Here is a 12,322-nt window from a genome sequence, read left to right on the forward strand (position 1 = left end):
GAGTTAATAGACCAATAAAAAAAAAGTTCCACTCCCAGACAGTCCTAGTAAAATTAAGCTGAAAAGCTATTTTTGTCAATTTTAATGGAAAACTATTACAGTAAGGTACTTTTAACTGTTACCCAGAAAATATTTGATATTTATATAAAAACGCTGCACTGGGCCTTTAAAGCTGAAAATCCTAAATAGTGAAACTGCAACGTCTGTTTGGGATATTACAGCAACAAAGAAGTGACAGCAAAAAAAAACATGTTTTACACCCCTCGGACGACATAGAACAGCAGAATATGTACTGCAATTTTTTTTTACCATGCTGCTCACCTGTTTAGTCAACAAAACAAAAAACAAAGGCGCTGGAGGGCGTTTCCCCTAATGTGGAGTCCATCTTTAAGTGTTTCCATCATTAGTTTCTATTTTGCAGCAAGAGAGTAATGTATAGTGGTGCTATCACTTATACCTTCTCTATGCTTTTCCGCATGATTTGAATTAATAAGAAAGTGAAGTAGACTTTAAGTTACACTTCAGACCAGGGTTCAACTTTAAATAAGAGAAGCTAATAAAATAACAAGCCTTTTATGCACTACAGTCACAGGAGCGCATGCTGTTTGTGTGGCATTAACCCTACAGCCTGTGAAAGTAAGAAGCACAAAATTGCTTCATAGAATAGTTGATGTGATGCTGCTATGACAAATGATCTGAGCGTGAATTTCCTGAATTAGTGTTGAGCACCTTCATAAAAAATTGTTCTTGGATGCACTCATTTCAATATCCCAAACAAGGACTCATTCAGTAAGGGACAGAGTCAAAATTTAGATAAGCCAGAGTTGCACCTGCTTTCGCTTGAATCATTAATTTACGTCAATAGCGGGAAAATGTTTGTCGAGCGCCAGTTCTTCCCTTCTACTCCATCTATACCTGTGTGTGTGTGTGTGTGTGTCAGATCTCTGCTAGTCCAGCCATACCTTTCATTCTTAGCTCTGAACACCAGTCGACACTTCTCCAGCAAGTACTTCTCAACTACTGCCCTGCAAGGGAGACACACAGATCAATCAATTCAAAATCGATACCAACAACTGATAGAAGTGTGGCTTGTGTACAAATGTCTGATTTATGTACTTATGTCTGATTTCAAAAATAAAGCCAAATAAGTGTGCTGTGAACTAAAAAGAAAGGTTATGACAGCAGTCATGTTTGAGAGACAGGCTCCCTTCACTGTGACACTGGCAGCTAGGAACTACATAAATAAACCAAATCAATTTTACCCAGAAACTCACTGATGAAAATGTGGTTGCCATTCAGTGAGGAAATATAGCCTGGTCCCAGATCTGTTTGTGCTCTTTGCTATAAGACGTTGGCAAGAAAGCAGAAACAGACAGGCACCCAGGCAAGTCTAAAAAAAATGAACCATCGCACTGATTTAAAAGTGAATGGTATCTTGTTTCTGTGATGATACAGCCATCATGCAGCAACAGGTGTTGCTATGGTGTGAAAAATGTCATGCAATACATGATAACACAAACACACTGCCTCACCCTCTCACCACCCCACTCTCTAGATAGTTGAGCCGGATGAACTTCCCAAAGCGGCTGGAGTTGTTGTTCTGTGCCGTCTTCGCGTTGCCAAACGCCTATTTAGAAACAGAGCGAGAGGAGATATTATTTACAGTTACAAAAACTGATGAGGTACTGTAAAGGGCTGGGTCACCATAAGCTAAATCTAATATTTGGCATTTTTACAAACACTACAAATACAGTGCCTTCAGAAAGTATTCATACCCCTCGACTTATTCCACATTTTGCTGTGTTACAGCCTGAATTAAAAATGGGTTAAATATATTTTCTCATTCATCTACACACAATACCCCATAATGACAAAGTGAAAACGTGTTTAGAAATTTTGGCAAATTGATTTAAAATGAAATACAGAAATATCTAATTCACAGAGGTATTCACACCCCTGGGTCAATACATGTCAGAATCACCTTTGCCAGCGATTACAGCTGTGAGTCTCTGGGTAAATCTAAGAGCTTTGCACACCTGGATTGTACAATAGTTGTACATTCTTTTTTTATCATTGCTAGACAGCCATTTTCAATTCTTGCTATATATTTTCAAGCCAATTTAAGTCAAAACTGTAACTAGGCCACTCAGGAATACATGTCGTTTTGGTAAGCAACTCGTGTAAGTGCATTCGGAAATTATTCAGACCCCTTAACTTTTTCCACATTGTTACATTATAGCCTTATTCTAAAATTGATTAAAATAAAAATCTCAATCTACACACAATACCCCATAATGACAAAGCAAAAACAGGTTTTTAGAATTAAAAAACAAAAATACATTATTTACATAAGTATTCAGACCATTTGCTATGAGACTTGAAATTGAGCTAAGGTGCATCCTGTTTCCAGAGATACTCCTTGACATGTTTCTACAACTTGGAGTCCACCTGTGGTAAATGCAATTGATTGGACATGATTTGGAAAGGCACACACCTGTCTATATAAAATGCACCATAGTTGACAGTGCACGTCAGAGCAAAAACCAAGCCATGAGGTCGAAAGAATTGTCCGTAGAGCTACGAGACAGGATTGTGTCGAGGCACAGATCTGGGGAAGGGTACCAAAAAATGTCTGCAGCATTGAAGGTCCCCAAGAAAAGTGGCCTCCACCATTCTTAAATAGAAGTTTGGAACCACCAAAACTCTTCCTAGAGCTGGCCACTCAGCCTAACTGAGAAATCGGTGGAGAAGGGTCACTCTGACAGAGCTCCAGAGTTCCTTTCTGGAGATGGGAGAACCTTCCAGGAGGACAACCATCTCTGCAGCACTCCACCAATCAGGCCTTTATGGTAGAATGGCCAGACGGAAACCACACCTCAGAAAAAAAAGGACATGACAGCCCGCTTGGAGTTTGCCAAAAGGCACATGAAGGACTTTCAGACCATGAGAAACAAGATTCTCTGGTCAGATGAAACCAAGATTGAAATATTCATCATCCCTATGGTGAAGCATGGTGGTGGCAGAATCATGCTGTGGGGATGTCTTTCAGCAGCAGTGGAGCAAATTACAGTGAGATCCTTGGTGGAAACCTTCTCCAGAGCGCTCAGGACCTCAGACTGGGGCAAAGGTTCACCTTACCACAGAACAACGACCCTAAAGTACACAGCCAAGACAATGCAGGAGTGGCTTCGGGACAAGTCTGTGAATGTCCTTGAGTGGCCCAGCCAGAGGCCGGACTTGAACCCGATGGAACATCTCTTGAGATACCTGAAAATTGCTGTGCAGCAACGCTCCCCCATCCAGCCTGACAGAGCTTGAGAAGATCTGCAGAGAAGAATTGGAGAAACTCCCCAAATACAGGTGTGCCAAGCTTGTAGCGTCATACCCAAGAAGACGCAAGGCTGTAATCGCTGCCAAAGGTGCTTCAACAAAGTACTGAGTAAAGAGTCTGAATGAATATGTAGATTTTTTATAAAATGTCCAAAAATTCTAAAAACCTGTTTTTGCTTTGTCAGTATTGGTATTGGGTGTCTATTGATGAGGGAAAACATATATTTAATCCATTTTAGATAAGGCTGTAACGTAACAAAATGTGGAAAAAGTAAAAGGGGTTTTAATACTTTCTGAATGCACTGTATACATATATTTGGCCTTGTGTTTTAGGTTATTGTCCTGCTGAAAGGTGAATTTGTCTCCCAGTGTCTGTTGGAAAGCAGACTGAAGCAGATTTTCCTCTAGTATTTTGCATGTGCTCAGCTCTATTCCTTGCCGGTTACAAGCATACCCATAACATGATGCAGCCACCACCATGCTTGAAAATATGAAGAGTGGTACTCAGTGATGTGCTGTGTTTGCTCCAAACATAACGTTTTGTATTCAGGATATAGGTTATTTCTTTGCCAATATGTTTTGGAATATTTGTATTCTGTACAGGCTTCCTTCTTTTCACTCTGTCACTTAGGTTAGTATTGTGGAGTAACTACAATGTTGTTTATCCATCCTCAATTCTCCTATTACAGCCATTAAACTCTAACTGTTTTAAAGTCACCATTGGCCTCGGTGAAATCCCTGAGCAGTTTCCTTCCTATTAAGAAGGACGCCAGTATCGTTGTAGTGATTGGGTGTATTGATACAGTATTAATTACACTTTGAATGGTGTAACTTCACCATGCTCAAAGGGATATTCAGTGTCTGCTTTTTTTTGTTTACCCATCTACCAATAGATGTCCTTCTTTGCGAGGCATTGGAAAATCTCCCTCATCTTTGTGGTTGAATCTGTTTGAAATTCACTTCTCGACCGAGGGACCTTCCAGAGAATTCTATGTGGGGTACAGAAATGCTGTAGTCATTAAAAAAAACATGTGAAACACTATTGTTGCACACAGATTGAGTCCATGCAACTTATTACATGACTTGTTAAGCAAATGTTTACTTCGAAACTGATTTAGGCTTGCCATAACTAAAAGGGTTGAATATTTATTGTCTCAAGACATTTTAGCTTTTCATTTTAAATAACATTTGACTTTGACATTATGGGGTATTGATGGAAGGCCAGAGAAACAAAAATCGCAATTTAATAAATTTTATATTCAGGCTGTAACACAACAAAATGTGGAAAAAGACAAGGGGTGTGAATACTTTCTGAAGGCACTGTAAATGCTTCACAATTCACAAAAAAATGAAATTAGCTGATGAAGATATCATAGAACCAAACGTATAAGATCTCCTAAGCCTGAGTTTACCACACACGGAACTCTGCTATTCAACCAGAAGGCTTCTTCATATTCCGAATATATCGAACGGCGGCTTCTGGTAAGAGTCGAGGGGGAGGGGTGTGTTTCCCTACAAACAATTCCTGTTCTACCAAAATTGAAAACAAAATGTCCACTTTGACATTATGGGGTATTGTGTGTAGGCCAGTGACACAAAATCATCATTTTATAAATGTTAAAAGGCTGTAACAACAAAATGTGGAAAAGTCAAGGGGTGTGAATACTTTCTGAAGGCACTGTACAGTATGGTGTTGCTGTGAGACATTAACTAAATCTGTTTGACGAGCAGATACTGTATGTTTAAAAGGGCCAATGCAGCATTTTTTTTTTATTATCTCAATATCAAATCATTTCTGGGTAACAATTACCTGGGAGCGGTTTGAGTGGGGAGGTGAAAAGGGAAAATGTGCTGTTATCGGCAGAGAGGTTTAGAACTCTCTTATTGGTCTATTAACTTTTTACCGCATGTTTAGATCACCATGGAAGGCCAACACTGACACCGTGATGGTTTTCAGAGTGATGTGGTGATTATGACGCCGTGACAATTATGAAACCAGTCCTTCTCAGATTACCACGTTAGTCAAAGAGAGTCATAAGCACAGTCACAATCAGAGTCCTGATTGATAAGATGATTTTGTATGCGATTTGTAGGAAATATGCACTAGTTACTGAGAATAAAATGGAATTTTCAGGACTTTTTGGGGAGCAAAAATGGATATCCATTCAAAATCCTATTTTCACTATACCTTAATCCCAAAGCCTAAAATAGAACAAATTCAGGACATGGGGGAAAAAATATTTTTAAAATCATGACTTTTAACATTCTTTCTTGTTTTCATACCTTGACAGGACGTTCTGGTCCTGATAATGTAGGAAAACATGCACGCGCACACACACACCCCTCCAAAAGTATTGGGACAGTGAACATGTTGTTGTTGTTTTGGCTCTGTAGTCCAGCACTTTGAATTTGAAATGATACATACTGGGTGAACCCTTTAGAAATTACAGTACTTTTTGTACATAGTTTCTCCCCCCCTTATTTTAGGGGACCAAAAGCAATAGAAATCAATGGTAAATTATGTATTGTGTCATTCTGGAGAAACTATTTTTTGTAAATAAAAATAGAATATGTTTCTAAACACTTTAATGTGGATGCTGCCATGATTACGGAAAGTCCTGAATGATTTGTGAATAATGATGAGTGAGACAGTTACAAAATGCTAACCTCCCCTGTTATTGTAATGGTGAGAGGTTAGCATATTTTCACAATTTTGGGCCCACTGAACATGACCCAGACTCCACCCCTACAGAAGAACAGTATTTGGGTTGAGGTGGTGGTGGTGTATTGGAGGATTCCAATGAGGGCTACAGTACAGTAGGGGATCCTGTCTTGACACGTCAGGGCTGTGCCTTCACAGGCCTCTATACAGCCTCCGTACATACAGTATTACTTTGAACACTCTGATCCTCTCTCTCCCCCCTCCCCCCATTCTGTCTGTCTTTCACATTTTTCCAATTTCTCTTCCCCCCCCCTTCCCATCTCCTTTGTCTCTCTCTTGCTCTCTTTCTACCTCTCTCTCCTCTCCCTCCGAATCTGCCTCTTCTATATCTCGCTCCCTCCCCCTCCAACAGCCAAGTGTGCCAGTAAAACTGACTGCTAGCCTGCTAGAGCCTGAGGAATGTTCCTCCCTCCTCTCCATAGTGAAGTAAACACTATGAGTTATCAACCCTCTTTCAAACACAGCTTTTACATTCCAACAAGTAATATCTGGAAATACGTCTTGGCTTGTTCTGGGTTCTCCACTCCTCTTTCCCTCTCTCTCGGTCTCTCCACCTCTCCTCTTACTCTCTCTGTCTCCTCTAGCCAACGCCCCAACACGGCCTCCATAATACACATTCCCCTATGGAGCTGTAGGGCCCGAACAGAGCAGCAACCAACCCCTCCCTCACACAATAACCAGCTACTCTCTGATTGGTATGTGAGGGACAGAGATATTCCCCATAACAGTTTGACTCGTTACAAAAAAAAAAAAAAAAATGAAGAACGAGACCCTAAACATAGGGACCTGGCTGCTAGAAATAGTCAACAGCTCTTGGTCTTGTGTGTTTATTAAAAATAGTGCTCCTAACCATACATCTCGGTTTGCCTCTGCTGTGTTCAAGGAAGTGAAATGGAGCTCAACCAAAGAACAATACACAGAAGAAAAAGTTCCAGCTCTAAATGGTCACTGCCCGAGGTTTTGCTGTAGGCCACTTCTGGAAAGACACGTTTATTGCAGGCCTACGTCTCCTAACCATGGGAAGTGACTGTCGTTTTTGGCATGCCCTCAGATAGAGGGAAGTGGGGCCTAGGTCCCTGCAATCATAGCATTAACTCTCATAATGGGGAGTCCATCAGGACACCAGAGGTTGTTCCAAAACACTGTAGATAATCTGGGCCTGTTTTAATAAAATGTCTCAGAGTAGGAGTGCTAGCCTGACGACTCACACTTAATGATTCCGCTGCTCTGTTGTTCGCTACATACTTTAATCTGAGACTGCCATCATTGAAGTTGTTTGTGGTGATGAGGGGCAAGAGGGGCCTTTTACAAAACAAAGTAATCATCGATGGGTTCATCTCCAACCACTCACAGTATCAAAGTCTATTGCGAACTTTCAAACTGCTGCTATACCTACGTGTGTTCTGGCTCTGGCCAAATCAGACAGCCCTGAATGTGTTCGCATTCAGTGAAGGGTCGGGGAGGTAACTCAGATCCAGGCTCATTGCGGATAAGAAACTAACGTCCGTGAGCGTGCCGTGGCGTTTGGCCGGCGCAAGGAGTCTGGGTAGCCAGGCAATAGGAGTGCTGGTCTAGGATCAGTTTTGCCTTTTAGATCATAATGAATAAGATTGGAGGGGGACACGGCGTGAATCACATTACTTCCAAAATACTATAGTTTACTACATTGCCTAAAAATAAAAATGTATCTCTCATATGTCTCCCGCTCCTAAAAGGTAGGCCATAGAAAGAGCTCAAGATAAAGAGCAAGTCTCTCCAACTCTGCCCTCTTCAAACTAAGTGAAGCCTATTGGCTGATTATAGCCCAGTAATACTGATAGCTTAATATAAATGCGCCATGGGAGAATCTCTGGTAGTTTAACCTATGCTATTTCTTATGTTATTTCGATATTGCCTATAGGGCGCAACATTTCTGGGACCATGGCTGTCAAGTGAGCTGCGTCACATATGCCTACAATAACATTGAGGGACTGCGGTTGGGCTTGGGACCAGTTATTGCGGTAGTGGGTGGGAGTCGGACAGAAAGCCAGAGGGTGCAGTATGAAAAGCTACGGGTGCAGGAGGGATGAAGAAATCAGTCCCATGCAGACCTCTACCCTGGACCTTGTTGCTTATTAGTGCCAACTGCAGAGGCACACCTTAACAAGGCACACCTGTTCATTGAAATGCATTCCAGGTGACTACCTCATGAAGGTGGTTGAGAGAATGCCAAGAGTATGCAAAGCTGTCATCAAGGCAAAGGGTGGCTACTTTGAAGAAGCTTTTGATTATTTTACTTTGAAGAATCTTTGATCCGGGAACAGACTATCTTGGGAAGAGGTGGGAGTGTGGGGCACAGCCCTACTTTGTGCCTTGTGTAAGTTGTTACTAATGACAGTACTGCACTTACACAGTAATAACAGAACAGTGGTCTAAGCAGACATACGCGGCTTTCAGAAATTATTCATACCCCTTGACTTATTCCACATTTTGTTGTATTACAGCCTGAATTCAAAATGTATTAAAATGCATCTTTCTTTGTCATCTTTGTCTTTGTCATTATGGGCTATTGTGTGTAGATGGATGAGGGGCATCCATCTACACACAATAGCCCATAATGACAAAGTGAAAACATGTTTGCAAATGTATTGAACATGAAATACAGAAATATCTCATTTATATAAGTATCCACACCCCTGAGTCAATACATTGTAGAAGCACCTTTGGCAGCAATTACAGCTGTGAGTTTAAGAGCTTTCCACACCTGAATTGTGCAACATTTGCCTGTTATTCAAGCTCTGTCAAATTGGTTGTTGATCATTGCTAGACAACCATTTTCAGGTATTGCCATACAGTTTGGAATTAAATTGGCTTGAAAATCTAACAACTCGGCCACTCAGGAACATTCAATGTCTTCTTGGTAAGCAACTCCAGTGTAGATTGGCCTTGTGTTTTAGGTTATTGTCCCGCTGAAAGGTGAATTCATCTCCCAGTGTCTGGTGGAAAGCAGACAACCAGGTATTCCTCTAGGATTGTGCCTGTGATTAGCTCCATTCCGTTTCTTTATTATCCTGGAAAACTCCCCTGTCCTTAACGATTACAAGTATACCCATAACATGATGCAGCCACCACTATGCTTGAAAATATGAAGATGTACTCAGTAATGTGTTGTATTGAATTTGCCCCAAAATTGACACTTTGTATTCAGACAAAAAGTTAAATTGCTTTGACCATTTTTTTTGCAATTTTACTTTAGTGCCTTATGCAAACAGGATGCATGTTTTGGTATATTTTTTATTCTGTACAGTCTTCCTTCTTTTCACACTGTCAATTCGGTTAGTTTTGTGGAGTAACTACAATGTTGTCCTAAATTCTATCACAGCCATTACACACTCTGTAACTGTTTTAAAGTCACCATTGGCTTCATGGTGAAATCCCTGAGCTGTTTCCTTCCTCGCCGGCAACGGAGTAAGAAAGGATGCCTGCATCTTTGTAGTGACTGGGTGTATTGATACACCATCCAAAGTGTAATAACTTCACCATTCTCAGAGGGATATGGGAATGTCAGCTTTTTATTTTATTTTACCCATCTACCAATAGGTGCCCTTCTTTGCAAGGCAATGGAAAACCTCCCTAGTCTTTGTGGTTGAATCTGTGTTTGAAATTCACTGCTAGACTGACGGTATGTGTGGGGTACAGAGATGAGGTAGTCATTCAAAAATCATGTTAAAAACTTATTGCACGCAGTGAGTCCATGCAACTTATGTGACTTGTTAAACACATTTTTACACTTTAGGATTGCCATATCAAAGGGGTTGAATAGTTATTGACTCAAGACATTTCAGCTTTTCATTTAGAATTAATACAAATAAAATTAAAATCTATAAAAAATATTCTACTTCGTGGGGTATTGTGTGTAGGCCAGTGACACAAAACCTCAATTTAATCCATAAAAAAAATAAAAAAATAAATCAGGCTGTACCAACAGAAATGGAAAAAGTTAAGGGGTGTGAATAGTTTCTGAAGGCACTGTAATAGAATCAAGATCAAGTCAACAAGATATTTGTATCTAAAAGAAACAATGCTAAAGTAGTGTGTAGGTTAGTAAAGAAGCACGACCATAAATGAGAATGGCACCGGCACAACAACTATATGGAAAACCACACACAGATTTCTTCTGAAAGAGAACCAATGGCTCTCATTACCCTTTTTGTCAGAATTTTGTACAACTTCCGGCACGCATTAACTGTGAACACAGGCTGTACGTTACAGTTTCAGACAGTGGCCTATAAGCTAATGTGGCTAGTTGAGCATAATGTAGGCCTATCAACAAAACCAATGGACCAAATGCCATAACCCCACTGGAAAAAAAATGGTTGAATCAATGTTGTTTTCACATCATTTCAACCCCAAAATGCAATGCGATGACATTGAATCAAAGTGGAAAACACATTAGATTAGAAAAAAGTTAGCATAAGGGAATTTCATATTTTTTTCCCACCCAAGTTTGAACCAAAATCCAATGACATGGTGAAACTTTGTTGATTTCACGTTAGTTGACAACTCAAAACAAATGTAAATCAAAACTAGACGTCTGTGCCGTGGGACATTTTCACATGGATATAGCTGTTGACTATGATATCGCCAACAATAGCCAATATGTGGTGTTCAATGTAGGCCAACATTCCATGAGACTTTATCAAAACATTATGCTTGGCATTAACCATTTTAGGAATGATGTTTAACCTGTCACAATTGGTCAAAAAGGTGACTGAAAGTGGCATTGTATCGTGATAGGATGCAAGAAACCGCTTTCAATTAATTGTTATCATTATTATTACCATTAAGAGAATCATACAGAAATGTGTGCTACCCTCTGCCTATTGGCTTATTTGCACTTTCAAGCCCGTCTCAAAATAGGACACTTTCCCTTTAAGACAAAAAAAAAGCTCACCTGACTTGCTTTTCAAATACAGTTAGACATGTACAAGTTTTGTGATCTTGTAGGAAACAATCACTCCCCCATTGCTGAGCAAAATTAGCCATAACTGGGCAAGTCACTCACAAGCTAGGAAAGAATATCGACATATGTGCACAATCGGTTCTGTTCTGTGATCTCAAATGGGCATATAGGCTACTCTACAACCGCTCATGCATGCCTGTGAAATAGAACAAGGCTACTCCGACGCGCTTTTTAACCTACAACAAAATAACCATATATCCACAGTAGAGGAAAGATGGTGTACATTTTAGTGAAGTTCAATCTCGTGCATCTCTGCGTGAGCTTGCAATTCTTCAGCACGGGACTGATCCAGGAGCTTCGTGGTTGCATGTACGTAGCTTAGAGGGAACACTGGCCAGAGCATAACTGAGACAGAGTGACATTAATTTAGCTGAAAAGGTGTTCCTCCGTCAAACCTGACTGAGCACTATTCACTCAGCAGCTGGAATGCAGCTCTGGCAGAACTGTTTTGCTCACTAGCCCTGAAAACTGAATAAGAAACAAACCGGAGAGACAACAGCTGTTTGTCGGGTTACTCATTGCTACTCATCCAGTTGTAAATAGCAGTGATAAATAAACAGAGGAACAACAATGTCTTATTCAATGAACCATGAAATATTGTTTGTGATGTGGTTGCAGTGGGTAGGTTGGATATCACACTTCCAGGTGCAAACAGTAAGCTCTCTCTGTGTTTTCAACTCACGTACATAGTTTCCTGTCTGCCCTAGAGTGCCTCGTTTATTGCATAGTGAGCTGAGTTCTCATCTGAAGACTTTTCACAGAAAGAGAAACTCAAACTAGTGTAGCTCTGACCGGGATCTCGCCTCTGGATACAAGTCTAGCTCAGTAACACTTCTCACTTTATTATGAAGTCTCCTAATGCTTTATTAACATTAATAGTAGTGATGTGACAAATAGACAACTGCCTTTTTCTTAAAAAAAAAAAAATGGTTTTCCATTAAAACAAATAAGAATAAAATGACAAAAATCCACCTCAATTCACAATGCAGAATAATGGTCTTATTATGTACTGTGTGTATTAGAGGTCGACCGATTAAATCGGAATGGCCGTTTAATTAGGGCCGATTTCAAGTTTTCATAACAATCGGTAAATCGGCATTTTTGGACACCGATTATGGCCGATTACATTGCACTCCATGAGGAGACTGCGTGGCAGGCTGACTACCTGTTATGCGAGTGCAGCAAGGAGCCACGGTAAGGTGCTAGCTAGCATTAAACTTATCTTATAAAAAACAATCAATCTTAACATAATCACTAGTTAACTACAC

General features: G+C 40.3%; 1 protein-coding gene across 13 annotated transcripts in view; it reads right to left on the reverse strand.

Annotated features, from left to right (window-relative positions):
- Window positions 1–12,322, reverse strand: part of LOC139559507 (unconventional myosin-IXb-like) — a 72,878-nt gene that overhangs the window by 44,438 nt on the left and 16,118 nt on the right. For all 13 annotated transcript variants that reach the window (XR_011671781.1, XR_011671784.1, XR_011671780.1 and 10 more), the window contains exons 3-4: window positions 1,533–1,627; window positions 963–1,025 (exon numbers count right to left, since the gene is read on the reverse strand). Coding sequence is in view for 8 of the 13 variants with exons in the window: in XM_071375565.1 (XP_071231666.1) it covers window positions 963–1,025; window positions 1,533–1,627 (158 nt within the window). In the remaining 5 variants the exon portion in view is untranslated. The remainder of the gene's footprint in view (window positions 1–962; window positions 1,026–1,532; window positions 1,628–12,322) is intronic.

Source organism: Salvelinus alpinus, chromosome 30 (assembly GCF_045679555.1).
Source record: "Salvelinus alpinus chromosome 30, SLU_Salpinus.1, whole genome shotgun sequence".
In the NCBI taxonomy this organism is placed as follows: domain Eukaryota; kingdom Metazoa; phylum Chordata; class Actinopteri; order Salmoniformes; family Salmonidae; genus Salvelinus; species Salvelinus alpinus.